The 20,492-nt window shown below is 43.2% G+C and overlaps 3 protein-coding genes across 5 annotated transcripts in view; 1 reads left to right on the top strand and 2 right to left on the bottom strand.

Annotated features, from left to right (window-relative positions):
- Positions 1-14: 14 nt before the first annotated feature.
- On the bottom strand, positions 15-2,259 carry LOC135503193 (uncharacterized). Its single transcript, XM_064796639.1, has 4 exons — positions 2,174-2,259; positions 1,343-1,800; positions 853-1,080; positions 15-523 (listed from the first exon to the last, which is right to left on the bottom strand). The coding sequence occupies exons 2-4, from the start codon at positions 1,777-1,779 to the stop codon at positions 262-264; spliced, it is 927 nt and encodes a 308-aa protein (XP_064652709.1). The 5' UTR covers positions 1,780-1,800; positions 2,174-2,259; the 3' UTR covers positions 15-261.
- Positions 2,260-7,732: 5,473 nt separating this feature from the next.
- LOC135502880 (MYND-type zinc finger-containing chromatin reader ZMYND8-like) overlaps positions 7,733-20,492 on the top strand; it is a 32,045-nt gene continuing 19,285 nt past the window's right edge. For all 3 annotated transcript variants that reach the window (XM_064796051.1, XM_064796050.1, XM_064796048.1), the window contains exon 1: positions 7,733-7,835. The gene's annotated coding sequence lies outside the window, so the exon portion shown is untranslated. The remainder of the gene's footprint in view (positions 7,836-20,492) is intronic.
- On the bottom strand, positions 10,622-14,858 carry LOC135503395 (uncharacterized). Its single transcript, XM_064796954.1, has 2 exons — positions 14,805-14,858; positions 10,622-13,249 (listed from the first exon to the last, which is right to left on the bottom strand). The coding sequence occupies exons 1-2, from the start codon at positions 14,856-14,858 to the stop codon at positions 10,622-10,624; spliced, it is 2,682 nt and encodes an 893-aa protein (XP_064653024.1).

Raw genomic sequence — 20,492 nt, 5'->3', positions numbered from 1 at the left:
AGGTAAATAAATTTATTTCTCTGCATATTTAAAGACATTGTTTCAACTTTGTTGATAAATAAGAACAACTGCTGAAATAAGGAATCATTTCGCAAACAGTCATTACAGGAGAACTTTCCTGCACCCATAACGAAAGGTTCCATAACATTGATGTTAACACTTTCAAGAGTAACCTCATGGCCCGCAGAAGATTCAGAGAGCCCCTTTCTTATGTTGCCTTCCAAAATCACATCCTGTAACCAGGCAGATTCTGAAATCTTCCTACAGGGTATAAAATCCTTCGGGTTCCGCAAAGCGAGTATGATTATTTGCACCTTCAACAACAACATTCATGCCATCAATGTTCTGTAAAAGTCTTTGGTATTGGTTTTCCATAGCACCATTTTCTTGCATTTTTTGTATGGCTGTTCGGTGGCGCGAAACTCTTCGGCGGACTCGATCCTTCTTGCGCTCGACGTCTCGGTACTGAGGATTCATGCGTTTGTTCCTCATGCGTTCCTTGGCTTTCTCCTTTTCTTTATTTCTGTAAAGAAGAAATGGGGAAAACTAGGAAGGGGGTTGATTTCGTTATGGTCCGTCTCAAACCAGGCAAGGTAGTTGGGTTCATGGCAACTTTGCTGGTATGATTTTGATTTCTCCTCAGGATGGCGTAGTCTTGTTAAGTGGTCTGGTCTAATGCTTGTGATCCAGTCCAAACACTTAGGCTTCGATACCAACACCTTACTTTTGTCCTTTGGCAAGTAACTTAACTTGAATATCTCGTCACCAGACCAATAACTCCAATTGGTACTTGACAGTCAGTGGCATGCAACAACTGCTCTTGTAAGTGAATACCGAGGAAAAAAACCTAACCTGAAATCTGGATTGAGCCTCTGGCGCCGTTTCTGCATCCGATCTCTCTCCTGCTTGACACGTCGCGCCTCCTGCTTCACCTCAAATGCCTGCTGCATCTGTTTGTGACCAAGGAACTGGTTGGCAGAGTCGGGTGGCTCTGTACCAGACGCCAGGATGCTGTCCGGCGCCAACGCAATGAATGACTCTTGGGACGTGTTCAGCTCACTTTCGCTAGTTTCTTCAACGCTGTAAAGAGAGGTAATGTTTCATTTCGTTGACAGTTTTCAGTTTGCCAGTTGACCAACTCTTCTTAAGTTTTCCAATTCAAAAACAGTTGCGTTCATGATTATTTCCATTCATCCCAAATTGGTCTTCTGTGGACAAAGACCCAACAAGAATGCAGGGAGAAGTTCACTTTAGGAGCTGACCAGTGGCCTGGCACTTGAGTTAACTAGGCCCCGTTGTGCAACTGGGCCTGGTGATCCTTGAACAAAAGGAGCTTACAAACCTGGTAAGTTTTCCACCAGAGAACTGCGACCAAACATTTGCATCATCCAAAGTTTGTAAATGGTCAAGAAAAACTCTATCTGTCTTGTGATCGGGAGAGAAGATCTTGACGCAGAGAGGACTGCCCTTGATGACATCATCCAATGAGAAGGCCTGGCGAGGTCGCGGAGGTGTCGTCGTGACTACCGTCTCCGCGGCAACAATGTCTGGTACATCAGTATCATCCACACAGAATTCGTACTGGAAAGATTCCTGTTTTATGACAAGGTTTTGTACAGTTGTCCCATCTGCATTGTCAGAAGGGACGCAGTCTCCAATGATTACAGCATGCTTGAGGTCATTGTGGAAAGTTATCACATGGTCTTGATGAAACTCCTCACTTTCAGCGCCTGAATTCGGTAAACAGGATTTATCTTGTTCTGCTTCTGTACTGTCCATCTACGGCTGCAGTGCTGGCACCTAATGGAGAAGAAGATAAGCATTTCAGGGGTTGTGGCCAATAAACAAAAGACGAAATTCGGTTGGAGTTGGGTCTTCTGGGGCGAGTTAGTTGAGTTTGGTCTGGGTTGGTTCAATCAAGGTCTGGTCCGGGGGTCCCTATTCGATTCAGACCTATTTTTCTCCTGCTATTGTCTACCTCAAAAAATGGGGTCTTGGTTGTTCTCCAAGTCCAAGGGCGGTCTTTGTTCTATGGTCTTCGTTTTGCATATTGGATGTCTGTGTGTCCGCTTTTAGCAGACAACTCGACCATTTCTGTAAATTATGGACATTCAAACCCTTCAAAACATTTGGCACCGATTCAACCTCACTCGTTAAACGCAAAATATCTTACTAAATCAAGTTGAAATCGTGGAAAGATGTGATTAATGGGAAGAATTCCTTCTTTGCAGATTACTTTTTATAAGCGGAAGTCAAGAGAATTTGACGCCTAGGCATGCGCAGTAGGTAGCTACTGTAAAATCGGTCAAGAGCGGACCGGCCTCTTGTCCGGAAGACGATGATCCCATGGCAACACAATTTCCACAGAAAGAAATGATATAAAATCGCGCTACACGTGAAATTATTGGAGATTACGGTATTTGATAGACTGATAATGGGCATAATAATCGGCAATTATCGACAGCGTGATATCGCGACTTGTTGAAAAAAAGATCCAGTTCGAAGTTGTGTTGAAAATCTGGGATTGGAACAAGTGTGCCATGCGACATGACATTGTGGTGGAAGCATCGGTTAGGGGGAGTCGCATGCGACTCTTCCGATGTCGGCCACTCCCCGTCAAGACTCCAGTCTTTCCGATGGTTTTCCCTGTGGTCAAGTCGTTTGTCGTTTGCCGTGTGTGCTCAGCTATATTCGCCTCACTCATTCACATTTTGTCCGCTGATGTACCGAAATGAAATCATGGGTGATGGCGTTGGTGCATGCGATGTTTCGGAGATTGGATGCCCGTCGTCAGGAGTATAATTATTAATTAGTTAGGACGTCTTCACGACGTTTTCATCCCGACTGTCTTCGTCAACATCTGGTAATTGTGATTAGTCCAAGAGGAACAACAAGTTGAAGACGCTTTGAGTTGTCCTCGGTCACAGATGGTGTGACGAAGAAGAATTTTCAATCTAAACATCGACGCAAACTATATCGGTCCAGTGATGGAAAACGTCACAATCGTTCCCTCAGAGGGAACAACCCCGGATAAAACTGGCGGGACAATAACATGCTACACATACCCAATCCGTCATGTGACCGAGATCACGCCTCGGTTCATGCCGTTTTTTGTCGTCTATTTCCCAATATACCTCGGAATAATATTTTGCGGAATGATCGGGAATGTTCTTTCGTATTTTGTCATCGGGGCAGAGCGTCCGTTCACATCCACGTCAGTGTTTCTGCGATCTCTGGCTGTCGCGGACACATTGGTCCTGGTGTCGCGTCTCTTATACATCACGCTCATACGTGTTTACACCTACTTTGGCGCGCTTGAAGACTACCAGATGTTCTATGAGGAATACTACAAATATCTGTGGACATTCGTCTGGGTCGCGAAGACATGGTCTGTCTATGTCACAATCTGTGTCGCTGGGGAGCGTTTCATAGCCATCTGCAAACCACTGCGCGCGGCGTCGCTCTGTACAATCAAAAACGCGCGTCTTATGTGTCTCGGTGTTGTGCTATTTTCATGTCTCTACAGAATTGTTTATCTTTTCCCGTATAAGACCAATTGGCATTATGACCCGTGTACAGATACGTACAAACCAAAATGGGGGAAGACGGCGATGTACTCGAACCCATTCTATCGCATCATTTATATTCTTTTCCTCCACAATGTTCTGATGTCTTGGATCCCGGTATTCTGTCTCACGTACTTCACGTATCGTCTGCTTATTGCGCTGAAGCAGTCAGCGTCCATCAGCGCGAGCCAGACCACGAGCGGCGGCAAAGCAAGCGACAACGTCAAGGCGACGACAGTCCGTGTCTTGGCAGTTGTGGTTGTCTTCATTATTTTAGAACTACCCGGCTCCTTGATTCAAATTGTCGGTATTATCCGAACCTACGCGGACAATGGCACAACCTTAATCGACTACTATATTTATAAATACATACTAATGGGGGCCTACTTTTTAGGGTTGGTCAACAGTTTTATTAACTTTTATATTTACTGTCTGACGGGGACAAGGTTTAGACGTGCATTGAAGAAGATTTTACTGTGTACAGCCGGGGGATCCTCCACCGGGGCCCGAGTATGAGTATGATTCGGATGGTTGAGTGTAAAATATGTTACCTTCTGTCAATTTATAGATGTCACAATTAACTTATCGCAGGAGGTATGAAGACGCTAGTGCAATCAAGATGGTGCCATTTTGTTTTATGTTCGAGTCACGATTGATTATGAGACAGATGAAACCAAGTTGATAGTCGCAACGGATCCTTGCCGTGTCTACAGTGACGTCATTGCATGTCGCCTCAAGTGATCTCCAACTCCAATTCGACGCAATGTCAAACGGCTCACCTTCCTGATCGTGATTTTCATCCAGAGCTTTAGGGCCGTTCACTGTGTAATACGTCCCTTATACGGGCGAGTTGAGGAGTATGGTTTGCGAGAACGGGGGAATTCACAATCGAAAAACAAAGACCAATTACACATGTATACGCCAGTTATTGGTTTTCGTTTTTATAATGGTTGCGAAATCTCCCTATTTTTCGATAATCAACAATAGTGGGGTCAAGCACACGGAGCCCAGACAACCTGACGACTATCCTGAAATTCAGGGGGGTTTTTTCGCTCCTTCGTCATTACAAAATGAAAAATCGAGAGGCGGAGTAGTATATTGAAAACCACAGGTTATTCCAGGATGATTCCCAACCAACTCCACGCTACCCCAAGGCGTCGCAGTGAGCGCAAAACACAAAATTACATAATTGCACTCACCGAAGAATATAATTGTCAGTCGAAGAAAAAATTGCGCTCAAAGCTGAAATTACTGACAAACGCCCATCTGATAACAACGATGATGTATTACTCCTCGTCAACATATAACACCATGATATTTTAAACTTGGCAATAATGGGATGATATAAGCGTATACATGTAATCTCATTCTGTATTCTGTATTTGTGCGCGGGGACACGATTTTGAATCCACGTCAAAGTGACTGGCCGTTTCGGGCTGGGTATGATTTCGGAGTCTCCTAGATGTCTTGGCACCAACGAGCCAAACCTGCCAAGATTTCTTTGTCGGATTTCATTCTCCTCGACTGGTTGCCGACCAAGCCTAAGAAGGACAGTGTCCCCAAAATCATGCGATCAACTGGACCAGAATATGTGTCACAACATCGCAAGGTCGCCTAGGTCTCATCCAATGTTCGCTGGCGGTGTGCACTCGAAGTGACTGTGTGTTGTCCCCATGTATCTGGGTTTAAGATTCCAAAGTTGGTTTGCTTCAATAATTACTCTTCGAAGGGCTTAATTCAAATTATTTGCCCATGTCCGATGTTCAGATTTGGTTGAGGAGCCGAAAATACATACAAAAGGACATGCTGTAAACTCAGGCAGGAGCAATCGCAACCCCAAATACGATATTTGGCTGATGAGCGCTGATCCAGAGGCGCTACGATTCGAAGACGAATTGACGAAAGGTGTACGTCTGAGAGGGAGGTTTTCTTCCTGAAGTGACCTCGGCGAGGAGGAACAAACCCCCCTCCCCCGGCCCCATTTCGCCTTCACGAAACACCCAACGCGAAAGCAGACTGTCAACCAACGTGATGGAAAACTTCACATTCATTCCGTCAGCAGCCTCGGATGAAACTGGCAGGACAATAACATGTTATACATACTTACACCGTTATGTAACCGTCATCTCCCCCAAGTCCGTCCCGTTTTTTGTCGTGTATGTCCCAGTATACTTAATTATAATATTTTTCGGGATAATCGGAAATGTTCTTTCATACATTGTGCTCGGGAGGGAACATCCGTTCACATCCACATCGGTGTTGCTACGTTCCCTGGCCGTCGCGGACACTTTAGTCCTGGTGTCGCGTCTCTTAATAAGCACACTCGGGCGCGTATACACCTACTTTGGCGCGCTTGTAGACTACCAGATGTTTTATGAGGAATACTACCAATATCTGTGGACATTCGTCTGGGTCGCGAAGACATGGTCTGTCTATGTCACAATCTGCGTCGCTGGGGAGCGTTTCATAGCCATCTGCAAACCACTGCGCGCGGCGTCGCTCTGTACAATCAAAAACGCGCGTCTTATGTGTCTCGGTGTTGTGCTATTTTCATGTCTCTACCGAATTGTTTATCTTTTTCCGTACAAGACCGATTGGCATTATGACCCGTGTACAGATACGTACAAACCAAAATGGGGGAAGACGGCGATGTACTCGAACCCATTCTATCGCATCATTTACATTCTTTTCCTCCACAATGTTCTGATGTCTTGGATCCCGGTATTCTGTCTCGCGTACTTCACGTATCGTCTGCTTATTGCGCTGAAGCAGTCAGCGTCCATCAGCGCGAGCCAGACCACGAGCGGTGGCAAAGCAAGCGACAACGTCAAGGCGACGACAGTCCGTGTCTTGGCAGTTGTAGTTGTTTTCATTATTTTAGAACTACCCGGCTCCATGATCCAAATCATCGGTATTGTCCGAACTTATGCGGACAATGGAACAACCTTAATCGACTACTATATTTATAATTACATACTAATGGGGGCCTACTTTTTAGGGGTGGTCAACAGCTTTATTAACTTTTATATTTACTGTCTGACGGGGACAAGATTTAGACGTGCATTGAAGAAGATGTTACTGGGAAGACAGGGGATCACCAGCCGGGGTCCGAGTATGAGTATGAATGGAGGAGGCTAGCCTGGCTTTACGCTGGTGGTTAAAATAGAATAAAGAAATGTCCAATCTATCGACGGAGGAATTGACCAGGGACTCGTTGATAACAACAGGCAGGTTTCGCAACCCTTACGAAGTACAAACGCTGTCTGTAGTGTCATTGATCCCTGCGCGAATTCAATTCAGAGACAATCCCGCTTGCGCTATCAGGAAAATCTTTAAACATCGAGTCTTCACATAAGTTGACTACACTCCAGACGCTGTGGACCGGCCTCAGCCTATGAGACAGTCATGACTCAGTCACCTCTGGATGTACTCTGAGTTTGAGCTATGAGTTTGATGATGGTGATAATGGTGATGGCGATGATGATTATGATAATTCGGTACATTATGTTCCTTGTTGTTCGGAGGCGTTGCGAAACCCGTTCAACATGTTGAGGAAGATAATTGGAGAAGTCGTGCACTGATTAATAAATCGGTCAAGTAGTCACGACCGTGTTAATAGTAGTGTAATATTCGTCATCTGGCAAGAATGTTCCTCGACGACCATCGTGAGGAAGAACTTGTTTTAACGTCGCCTCTGGTTCAGGAGTGCAACCACCACTCTCCGAGCACAGATGTAGTTGCCGATCATAATGCTGACACTCTCCCAAGTGGTCGATTACTACCTCAGTACTTGGAAAGTCGCAGACGGCATCCCCAGCTGGATTCATTCGGAAGTATAAGGTGGAAAATATTATTTCGGACGCGCATTAGAATATCAATATTGCCAAGTAACGGCAACATTTGCAGTGATTCTACTTAAAAAGTCGTTGGTATATAGCAATTGAATAGGCGGGTAGATTGTACCTCTGAGCACCGGGACAGTTCTTGAATGCTGTGAAATCACGCAAGAGCCGTATCGACTTCCACATTCGCCACCCGCTGGGGCTGCACTCTGAGAGAAGAAAACGGATCACTAAAATCGGAGCTTCATGAATCACAGCCCTAATTGCAAACGCATTTCTTCCAATCAGATCCCTTGTTACAATGCACTATGGCATATTATGCAAGTATGGCAGCCTCCTGTCAACATGGTGAAGTGCACGTTTTTCCATTATTGACAATTTGACAAGCGAAAAAAAGACGTTTTTAGCCAAATTATATAACTCAAAGGTAAATTGGTTAGGTGAACTAAGTTATTTTGATGCTAGTCCCAACGACTAAGTGTACAAAATTGTTGTGATATGTTTCTAAGCATAGGAAACTGCCTTGATCAGGTTGTGACTTCTTTCTCTTCTGACAGAGAGTGACTCGGTCTCTGAGTGACTCTGTCTCTGAGTCTGATGTCCCCGTCGTCAGTCATGTCTGTCCTCCTAGTGTCAAGTCTCAATCAATGACATGGCTATGGCTATGTCGTGTCATTATGACATTCACGTTAAGTGTGCCAAGTTAGTTGGGGTAGGCCCTGGCCCTAGGCCTAGACGTTATCCCGGGCCGGCAGTCCAGTTGACTGATCGAGAGGTGTCATTCTAAACAAAGTCTTATGGACTGCCACACAAGGCGGGTATAGTTTGGGGCCTGCCCCAAAAGTATTTTCCTTCGTGCATAGAATCAAATTACTCTGTAAAGAAAAGAAATGTCTATTTGCAAAAATATAAGTTTTATTGTTAAAAAGCACTACCCTGTTTGGGTAATATTCAACTGTACCAGTAAATAGCATTATTGACACAGACAAATGAACAGAAATTTTGAACAGTTGAGCTTCTTGAAATGTAAAAGAAATATCACCTTTTTGATGTCAGGAAAATCGCCCACAAATCTTATGGTTTCAATTTGTTTTCTTCAGAAGTCCCTATTTAAAAAGATCCCATTACATTAATTTACATAACAGAATGCAAGTTTCGAGTTTGAAATTTCACCAGGACCATTTTTCCTTTGTCTTATAGTGATATATTACATGTATCAATATCCCGGACAAAAAATAACTCAGAATAAACGACAAATAGTGCATAATTTACAGTGCTTAATTTTGTTGTATAGATCAATATCCCTGAAATATTTTCACTGCCAGTACTGTAAAATCAGTCAGGAACTGTTATGACTTTCCAGAGGGCAGCGTTATTTCTTCAAGGAGACACTAGGACATCCTTTTCACCCCAATTTCCATGAATAGACTCTTTCATGTAAAGAAGACCTTAATCAAGAAAATTAGGGTGTGAAGGTAAATCAATGCATGTGCTGCCACCTTTAAAGTCCTGATGGCTCCTGAGTGAGTTTACATTATGGTCCATCCATTCCATTTTCAAGACAGACACCACCTGCACTTGAGACATAAAGTTACATTACAAATGCACAGGTCACTCATCTGGCATGTTTCATGGAATGGAATTCAGCGATCGTCAAAACTAATTTCTACCAATGCTGGTAACAAAGTGAATACACTGGGGTCGGAATATTAATAAATAAAAAATTGAGCTCATAAAATATCGTGATTGAAAAAGGAACTCAGCAGTACAAATTATTCAGCAGATTTGAAACAGATTTGAAACAATGTTTTATTTGAGCATTACAATTCTTTGGTTTTCACAAAAAAGTATAAAAATCAGTCTTCTGACTTACTTGCAGTAAGGTAGATTGGTACAATTATAGTTTGACACTTGCTACAACATACACCTGACAGTGCACATTCAAGTGCTTAGAACTTGGTCCTATAATTGTACCGCCTCACCTTGTGTGTTTTGCTGCTCCTAATATCTGATTTTGAGCATGTAAACCATCAGCAGTACACGTTCCCTTTGATGTGATTTGCAAAAAGTATTGCAAGATTATACAAATGACCAGGATAATATGTAAATGATATGTACATAAATTAAAAGTGAGCAAAAAGTAATTACAAATGCTTGTTTTGTCAGCTGTGTATGAGATAATTTCTAGTCTACATGATTGTCAGAATGAAAATGTCTTATTGAATATTTATAGTCTGACTCGACATTTCATAAAAAAAGGGAACTAAATATGTGGTACATCTGGTACTATCTAACTTTGAGTTTAATTTTGGAATGTTTACTTTGAGTTTGAGGGAACATCAAAAGAATTATACACTAAAAAAGCCACATTTAGTCTAGAGTTATCACATTTTGACTTCGGGCCTCTACGAAAAAATATGGAGTGGTGGTTCTAAAATTGATACTAACTACGGAACAAGTTTACAATTCCCAATCAAGGCCTAAAAAAAGTCATTAAAAGTGCTTTGTTCAGTGGAGTTTTAGTTGACACAGTGCATAGTTCATAACAATTTCGAAACCAACCAAATAAATAAACTTGGATCACAGAATATGTAGCCTGACAAGTGCTGCCAACTGTGGCAGTCTTTGAAACTAAACTACTGATATTTTCTAATCTACCAAAACCATTGAGCTGCTCGCAGTTAAAGGAAGAGTGTCTTCAAGATAATGCTGGGCCACCGATAATGAAGCTACTGCATTCCTCTGTAGAGCATTGTACTGGGCTGTTTCAGAAAATGTTGACATTCTTTAAACTATTCCTGCACTTTTTCAGTTGTACCTGTTGGTGCTTCTGCAACTCCCCTGCACTAGAATTTTGGAATTATCATCATTGCCAGCCCATCATTCTCTCGGGACACTCCTTCTTTAATGAAAACTTTTGTTACAAATGCATCTTTGGACAATTGACTAAATAAAAGTAATAAATTGTGTGTTAAAGCTTGTACACTTCACAAAATTATCCTTAGATTGAGTTAGAATGGTTTTCCCATTCATAATGATGATAGTTGCACATCGCCTCTGAACAACTGAATTGGTATATTGTCTTACCCACTTTTGCCGATCCTTTAAAACCTTTATGTACAACTAGAATTTGATATTCAAATTCAGAGATTTAGATAACTTTTAGGGAGTACTGTGCCTCCATGGTACACTCATTGTCCTTCTGCAAGAGTCTCATGTACTGGCTTGAATCTCTGGCGCAAGAGGCGATTCTCTTTTCAAATTTAGCGGCGTCATAGTAAAATGGTGACTGCTCGGAATGTTGGCAGTGTTCGGCGGGGAGCTGGCAATGTTCGGCGGGGAGCTTGCGAGATGTGGTGGTTGGCTCACAACATTCGACTGCGTGCTGGCAACACTCGGTGGGTTACTAATACTCGTACTGTGTTCGGAACTTGTGTCAATGTCCATAGAGAGGTCGCCACCGAGCATGGAGACGTCCTCTTCCTTGATCTGGAGCTCTTCTTTCAGAAGTAGCGGACTAATGTTATTGTTGTTGTTGTTGTGGGCTTGGCTAGCAGCCAAGTTTAGACTGTTCATGAAGGCCATGTGCGAGTTTATTGGCGCCATACTTATCGGTAACTTTTCACGTCTGCGTGGCCTGTCACCATCGCTCATCGCAGTTTTGATGCGCTTGTACGCCGACTCAGTAACCTGAATCTTCTCCAGAATGTCCAGATTTTCGGACTCTAACTCTTCGTACGGACGTTTCCGGAACACAGTGCTCTTCTTGTTCGTGCGGTAGATCGTCCCAAATCCTAGATCGGCGACTTTCTGAAGATAGGCAACGGCTGCTTCCGTCTTGTAGCGATTTTCTGTTCCTGGAGTTTTCGTGGGCGGCATCAGGTGGCGCCCTGCGACGATCGACGCGCTGATCTCCTTATGTCCGGATGTCAACAAGCTTCGGAGATTCTTCGATGCGTATGGGAGGAGATTGCTAAAGTCGTAGTGGTACGTTCCGTTCTCACCCTCTGTGCCCACGATCGTTGGAGTGCGTCCACACATCTTGATCATGTTGGGTGGTATGACGGCTCCCTGGAAATTAGGTGATGATCGGGCATGGGCTGGATGCGGGTTCGGGTTCTTACGATGGTGTCCCGATGATCGGTTGGCCGTTCCATTGCTGCGGGGTTTCGATGTTAAGGCAAGAGGGCTATCGTTCTCGTTCTTCACCATGTTGATTGGCGCGGATGAAACAGGCGATGGAGACATCTGGTATGGCATGGGCACCATGCTGTGTGACGAGTGTGATGATGTCGGCAACGCTGTGACTAAACTCGGGGCAGCTAGGGCGGCTTTCGTTTGAGCGTATCCATTCATGTGTTGCATCATTGGGTGCATGGGGCTCGGGAAGGCAGGCGATCGGCGAGACTGTGGTGTATGGACGGCCTGCTGGGCTCGGAAATGATTCTGCAGATCTCTTGAGCTGGTCATGTGACTGAGGAACTCGCGTGCGGAGTTGTGCATCTCTTGAAGGACGTTCATGGCTGGCATGGCAGGAGACGGTGCTTTGGGATTCTGATGGTTTGCCCACTGGGATTGCTGTGCGTGTTGCTTGTATGGTACGCTGACTGGAGCCATCTGTTTTGGCTGCTCACGAGGAACCTCTGGTTCAGGTCGTTGCACGCTCTCTGTGCTCCCTGGTAGTAGGCCCAACTTCTGATCAATGAAGTAAACCATGATTTCTCTTGCTTGTTGAACTGCGTCGATAGAGATCACAGACGATTTCCAGTCGTTGTTGACTGCGTACAACTCCTCCTCGCTCTGGCCGTTCTCGGAATTCTTCTCGAACCTGGCGATGGCTTCTTGCATGGCGTCTCGTAAGATGTGGCAGATGAGTGCAAGGCGACAGAACTGGGCACGAGCTTTCGTGAAGATGTAGCGTTTCGTCTCATCGTTAGGAACGGCACGTTTCTGCATGATAAGATCGTTCAGGTATTCGTTGACGACAATCAGGGCGTCTGCGTTGAACTGGTACTTTGTCGGATACTGGTTGCTGTGTGAGATGATGTGGAACAGTAGCGACAATGGAGGCAGGTATGATGGCATGGGATTCAGGTCCTCCATGAAGCAATCTCGCTCAAGCGGGCAAGAGAACATGATGTGGCTTAGAATGGGATCGATATCATCGACGGTCATCATACCGAGAACACGCTTTGGGTTAAAGAATCCGGTAACATTGAAACACATCGGTGAATCAATTGCAGCACTGAAGTTGGGATCATTGCCGTTGTATACTGACGATAACACGTGCCGTCGTTCGCGATCTTTCAAATCGGCAGGATTCTTATCAAAAGTTTGTTTACATAGGAACGACAAGTCCTTAGCAATGAGAAGCAGACGATTACGATGCTGGGCTAGCGTATTACGTAGTGTCGACTGGTTGTAGTTGACCTCATCCAAAACGAGGCTGGCATCAGCGCCTTCAGCTATGTCTTCGCTAGTGTTCAGATCGTTGTTTCGTCGTTCGACATCGGCTAACGCTTTCAGTAAAATGTTCATAGAGGGCGCTTTCATTTCTCCCTGCTTTGCCAAGACGGCGAACCACAGCACAGCCGGTTCATTCCACGACTCGGTGATGTGTACTGACGCGTTTGTGCTGACAAGAGCAGCCGTGATTGACAAGAGTGGGAAGAAGAAATGTTCCTCGGGGCAACCAATAGAGTTCGCCAGTGCCTGGACGTAGTGGAGGACTTCCTGGTCACACATGGCTTGCCACGATGGCTGGATTCCCTGGGCACGTTTCAAACGCTCGATCGCAGACAGTTCTGTCTTCTTCGGCTCCATGGCGATGCGTTTACTCATCTGTAAAGATCAAAAGGGAGGAGAGGGTTAACGTTTTGATTGAAATTTGTCATGAAGAATGTGTGAAGTCATGCAGTAAGTGAAAGGATAGAGCTGAAATGATAGGGGAAGGGGTCAGGTGCTTGGCCTTGAGGAGGCCTCATGGGGAGCACTTCATCAGGGCATTTGTTGACATATTGTGGTGAGGCCATAGCAGCCTTCAGCGGCAAAAGGTAGTAACTCCAAGTTCAACAAAGTGTAGCAACTGCTTTTTGTGGAGCTGCGTGGTTTGCGAACATGTCAGAGTATAGTGATGAGTTGTTCTGTCCTTCACATTTGCTTAAGGTACTGAAGTGAATCTTCTGTAATGGTTGAAAAGTTGAAATTATTGGGAATTAATTCCTCCGTCTGAACGAATTCGAAGTGCTGGTGGTGATACTCGGGCCTAAAAAATAGTGACAGTTGTCATTACAATCGCATTTGCAAGATGGGTAATCATTGTTCAAACCACAACATTTTGCAACAAGGATTAACACACCATGCTCTGCCCAGTCATGCAGGAAATCTTTGCAAAGAATGGAGACCCACGTCCTCTCTTTTATTGAGGTGTTGGCAGGAGATTTAGGAAAACAATGGTATTTAGGATTTGAAAACAAAGTATTGTTGTCCTGCCTCAGGGTGAAGCTCCTGGACCCACCCAAAAAGCAGTCATCTGGTGCTGTAATCACAGACCAGATGGTGTGGCTAATTCTTTGATTTAAGACTCCCATTTTGGATTTCCAGAATAAACATGAAAAGCTTTATGAACACTGACCACATTAGACATGCATGTACATGTACATCTACATGTAGCTTACCGGATTGGAGTCACCAGCTTTCAAACCTACAGCAAACATGCCTTCACCAATTTGTTGGAATAAAGCAAATAATAATGATATTCATTAAGAACATCTAATAATCTGTCTGCATCAAAGTTGGACTTCAATTTGACAGAAAAAATAAATAGAACTTTAAGGAGCCTCATAGCCTAGTGGTTAACACTGCTGGCTACCACGCAATAGGGCCCGGGTTCGATCTCGGGGAGAACCCAGAGCCTAGTGGTTAACACTGCTGGCTACCACGCAATAGGGCTCGGGTTCGATCCTGGGGAGAACCCAGAGCCTAGTGGTTAACACTGCTGGCTACCACGCAATAGGGCCCGGGTTCGATCCTGGGGAGAACCCATAGCCTAGTGGTTAACACTGCTGGCTACCACGCAATAGGGCCCGGGTTCGATCTCGGGGAGAACCCAGGATTGTATTTCTGGATGAACCGGCGTGGCTTTCAAGGAACTAAAATTCCTGGCTCTTCACAACACGTACATTAACGTATGAAATACTCGAGGGTCTGTCGGATGAGACTAAAAGCCGTGGTCCCTTGTACCTGAGTGTCTATGCCAGGGCAAGTAAAAGATCCCACATAGGTGGACAGTAGCCTATAGTGGACTCCACACCTCCGGCATAAATCCAATAGGGTTACGACGCCGGTAATCATGATATGATGATATGAACTTCAAAGAACGAAATGACCATCCTACCTTCTCAGTAATACCAGCCACTTCCTCACTAGAGTCGCTAGCTTTCCGCTTCATGTTTATAAACTGGCAAAATTTCAGAAATTAACAGAGAGATGTTGACTGTAAAATTGTTGTAATGATACTGGTTCTTTCCAGAGAACAATCAACACTTTATACAACTATCCAAAATCGATTACCTGGGTAGGCCTAATTAGTTTAGTAAATTAGTAATTAACTCCTGACTGATATTCAAGGACCTACAGCTTGTATTGTTTGTGAGCAGAATGTGTCATTTCAAAATAAAGTTTGGCTGTTAATTGGTAATAAACATGTTACTTGGGCTTGGTGTGTCATCTCAGTAATCCACTCTAATTAGCTAATTAGTTGTACTAATTAATGATATTTTTCTGTACGGGGATTGGATCAGAGGTAAAACTGACACTGCTGTTTGTTGTTTTGATGTCAATTAGTGAGTTAATTAGTGAGATTATAACAGTTGAGTTACAGTCACATTTGGGAATTAGGAACTGACCAATCTGTTTTCGATAGCAGTTGGTCAGATCATGTGACTTGAGTAAAGTCAAAATACTCAAATACTTACATTTGTGCAGCCGTGGGAGAAGTTTGTTGGCCACACCAAGCTCAATCAAGACACATCCAAAACTGGTGAAAATTGGGCCTATTCTGTCCTTCTACAACCAACGTCATTAAAATCTCTGAGAACCCTTTCAAAAACATCAGGGCTTCCAATATCACAAGTCACAGCCATAACACCCTAGAATTACAACGCTTACTCAAAAGATTGCGTAAGAAAATTAACTTGCTTTACGGGCAGGGGCACATATCGGGGCGGTAAAGGATATAAGCCTATCATTAAGGCCTCCAGTCAAACATGAAAAACACACTTGTCACCTGCACCAGAGCATGGTCAATTCTCAACCATTTAAACCCCTCTAAATAGCTTACTATTCACCCTATTGAATGTGATGTAACAGCTATTCTATAGGTCTTTCATGTCCCTTATTCCTGTCTATACAAATCTAATATGTCTTTATAAGTCGTCTCTCTGAGAGTGAAATTTTTTTTGGTAGTGATCAAGAAAACCTATTCCTATTTGAGGTATTCTTTGTTTTATAGGCTAGGACCATTCTGCTCTGTTCCGATCCATGAAACATGTCAGACTAGAGAAGTCGAAAAGGTGAAAAATCCAACTTCCAAAGTTATTTAGTCAAAGTGACAAACATTTGAAACCATTTGTTCCTAACTTGGCTACCATGGCCAAGATGAAACTTTCCCTCTTTGCTTCGCTTCTCCCTCTGCGTGGAGATTCACTCGAGTCACCGCCCCCCCCTTGAAAAACATTGTCCTGCCCTCATGGACTTTCACGCAACACTGCGCTATCCATAAAAAAACATTGTCCTGGCCTCATGGACATTCTCAAGTATGACCCCACGGGTGGCAGAGGTGTAAATCACCAAATTGTTCTTTCTCTCCGCATGGAATCCCTCAAATGGTTTTGGAGACTCCCTGACTGGCAACATGCGTAATTACCAAAATCATTTTCTTGAAATTATCACCGCCTTTTATGCCAGGAGTCATGATTTGTCGGAATTTTTCGGAATTAGTCGATCACAAGTAAGATGATTTTCCAGTTGACAGGTCGTGGTTGCACTTGATTGCAATGTTAAGCAATTTTTGAAACAACTTTAGACATGTTTTCAATGGTTCACCTGCTCGGTGACTCGAGGATATATCACAAGTGGCTGACCCCCACATGACTTTTTGAAAAAGTTGCGGAGGTAATGTTATGTCAGTGTAACTTGTGAAAATGGTGAGTTGGAATTCAGCGTCCAACCATCATGTGATGAGTTCAGGTGTAAAGTGAATTTTGCACGCTCAGCACTTTTGCCTTCTACAGTTTCACCGCCCACGAAAATGTATCTTCTCAGGGACAGATCCTAAGCTCAGGGTCCCCCATTTCTCATAACTGCCCCTGTTTTAGTTCAGAACTCCTGGCGCAGAGCAGTATTCAGCTGGATTCAGAATACTATTGAAACGCTGTCCACTTTCTTAGGCCTGAGACTGCTGTTCTAAGACACCATCTGTGACTTTAGGATTAGCGCATGTGTCACCTTGCCTGCCCCCCCCCTGACCACTGCCACTTTGACGAGTCTCAGTCGCACAACACTGCATGGAGACAATTACAGCATAGGCCTGTACCATGAATGCAATCAGTGATCATTATGCAACCATGACCAGAAAGGGTTAAATAATAGACTTGAATGATAAATCGTTAATGATGTAGAAAATGCCTGTCTTTCTGGTGGTTGGGTTTTCATATACAAACTCCTCTGGTTTATTCATGAGGACTTAGTCACGGTCGTTATGTAATCGCTTTGACTGAGTTGACACAGGCGTGAGGTGCACAAATCATAGGCTTTAGAAAAACAGTTGGGAGTTTTGCATGTGGGTTTTTGATATTTGAAAAATACATTGTGTGGGCTTGTCCTTGTTCAGTGAATGAGAAATGGGGAGCTTATTGTTATTAGCTGGGTTTTATGTTAGGGTTTGTCCTCCGATAATGGGGATTGTGCCCAGGACAATGGGGACACACATCCACCTGTCCTCTGGATGGCAGAGGACACTCGAGGTGATGTCATCAGTTGGTGAAAAGCAGAACAGGTGGAAAAGAATTGAGTGAGGGTACTATCACTTATTACCAATCTTGGGTGATAATAGTGTAATTATGCTATGAGGGCTTCAAGTATCCAAGTAAATTTTTGAATCATTGGTGTGTTGAAACGTATTTCATGGAATCTGGCTACAACATCCTAAAATCTGGGAGGGTACATTAGAAAATTAGATATAACTGTGATAGCTGACTTGCTGAAAACAAGAAGACCCTTTATTCAGTGTGTCAAAGGGTCTGCTTCCTATAAGGGTAAAATAACTTGTTTGTCAATCAGCCTGAAATCATATAGATTAGTTATGATATTTTGGAAATGCGAAAATTTATGATGAAACAACTGAAAAACAAATGTGAAGTAATCAAACGAAAATGTCAAGTAAAAAGAACCATCACCAAAATGTCGGAATTTCGAAATATCAAATACGGAGTACACCCACCTTCTCTTTGGTCCGATCAATAAATATCACCACACAGCTTGTTCCATGCACGCCGAATTATATCATAAATATTGGATGGTAATCGTCGTCAATAATTTAGCAACACCACAAGTTTACGGTCACGTTCAGAGTTCAGTACGTTTGAAATGATGACAAAATCGGTCCAGTGATTGGATCTGAGAGTTGATGTGGTGTCGTTATTTTCCTGTTTACCAAGCTGCATTTGAAGATTTTCAAAGTCCTGAGTGATGGATGGGCATCCGGATTTCAAATGGCTTGAGTCTAGTTTGAAACAACTTGTCAGAGGAGAGTGACTGAGATAGAAGACTCACAAGATATCACCGTCCTTGTACAGTTTCTCTTTCTGTCAGTTGCTTGCCCACACACAAGCCAAGCTACTGAAAGTGTCAAATAAAGCTCCTGTGTTTGACCAATCCTACTTCTCAACTCACAACTGCTGAACAAACTCTGATATATAAACCCTGTTTGTCACACTATAACTCCTCTCTCATTTTCAATGGCTATTTAAATAAGGGCCTCAGTGGTCAGCCAATGAAAACAAAGTTACTAGCTACAGCTGACTGGTTTATCCAGACATGACTTGTACTACTCATGAATAGGACACGAATGTGATAATTGGTAACGAATTATATTGTAATACAATGCAGCCCTCTATCAGATCTCATGGCTATTTTGGACAATAAGTGAATTAGGGTTTAGGTAACTGGGCAGGTCACCATGTGTCCCGCTGGCTGTGGTAGTTTACAGGTGTCATTGGCAAGGGGTCCAATGAGAATTGAGGGACAAATTCTCAAGTTTGGTAACTTGGTCAATTATCCGGTGTCACTTGGGTGCAGGTTATCTGGGTGGGGCTGAAATACTAGTGTTTTTTGCATGTCTGGGGGGAGGGCATTGTTGTTCATGCTATTCTCTGTCTGTTTCCAATAAAGTTTGTAGAAATAATTTTGGGATAGGAATAAACCCAATACTGTAAACCACTTAATTTTGGGCGCAATTTTCCTTTTGTAACTGTTGTGAATAAGCTAGATTTGCAAGAATGAAATTGTGAAAAAATATTTTTTGATTGGAAATTTTAAGAAATTTAGAATTCTGTCAAAATGGAAATTTTCAAATTTTTGAGGAAATTTTAGCGAATTGCCAAAATTGGGCGGTGCGAAAATATGGCGTTTTGCTATCGTAAATAACATGTCAGAGACCAGAAAATAGCTTCTTTCAAGGGAGAAAATAAAACTCCTGTATTATCAAAAACCAACAAAAGCGCCACAAGTATTCCCAATGAAATGTTAGGTAATCCCCCAATACCAAACATAAACAAACCCCTAAGAACACTGTGAAAATCCAAGCTGCTATTTCAACTCAAATGCGTGCACTCGAGTGACACTGAGAATTTGACAGGGTCAGAGCTGGTCAGTTTGTTTTCTGGTTTTGGGGAGACATTCTGATGAAAATTACTGCCTGAACACTGAAAAAACAAAAGAGTAGGATGGCCTATCCAAATGCCCCCTTCAAAACTATCTAAGCTGGTTTGATAACGTTTTGCCTACCCTAATTTCAAACTTCAATCGAAACAACCCCCCCCCATCCACAGATTTTCAGGAATGGTCATCATCATCATTATGATTGATCATCAACGTCATCATAATGTTATCATCTGTATAAGCTGTTTCGATTGAAAATCATGATTTGAAGTGATGATTTTCCTTTTCTCAAAATCCCCGACCGGGAAAGAGTTAATACCATATAGAAGAGTCAACTTGTTTACTCCGCAATGAGATATAGGCATATATCCAAACCAGAAGGCCGAGTATTTAACACCCTTACGTAACATTCTCTAAAAGGGCCACGATTTCTAAAGGGTCTCAATATGTCATATATCCTGATAGATAAATACTAGTGTATTTAGCCACGGCCCAGGAGCCTTACCCAGACAAAAGGACAGTCCTATGTCACCATGGGTCCTTCAAAACAAGCGTAGTATAGCTATTTTCACATTATATCGACTTGGCTGGTTGCGTCATTTCTCATTTAAGAGCCCATGTTGTTTACACTCCAGTGAGACCCCCATACCTTGACGTGGTTTATCAAGCATTCGAAAGTTCTCAGGAAAACACCGCAAATAAACCCTGCTTATTCAAACAGAAGGGTTTAAATGTAGATTCCTAAAACAGCCAGTTTTCATTTTTACTTTTTCAATACAACAAGGAAAATGAGAACAGATTAGCCATTCTTTCACTGGTACACACCCATAAATACTTTTCACAGACTTTTGATAGCGAACAGAAAACACTATTGGGAATTCTAAAAGTAGAATTTATCTTTTTTTGAGATCAACTTATAACTCTGTGAAAATTCCTTAATAAGACCATTAAGAGCATTAAATCCTAATCTGAGTTGAATCAAGCTAATCCCAAATCCTCTCATATCATGGGTGTTCTTGTCTAGTGGAAGGGCCATTGGCCCTGACCGCACTCCTTTCCTCTGGTCAACGACTCCTGATGAGATATGGTGTAATCTTTGAGAACCACTAATTCGCTGAGGGGGAAATCTTATGTCAAAAGACAT

This window comes from Lineus longissimus, chromosome 19 (genome assembly GCF_910592395.1).
Source record: "Lineus longissimus chromosome 19, tnLinLong1.2, whole genome shotgun sequence".
Taxonomy (NCBI): domain Eukaryota; kingdom Metazoa; phylum Nemertea; class Pilidiophora; order Heteronemertea; family Lineidae; genus Lineus; species Lineus longissimus.
The sequence above is the reverse complement of the archived record's forward strand: the minus strand, read 5'-3'. Positions and strand labels throughout refer to the sequence as shown.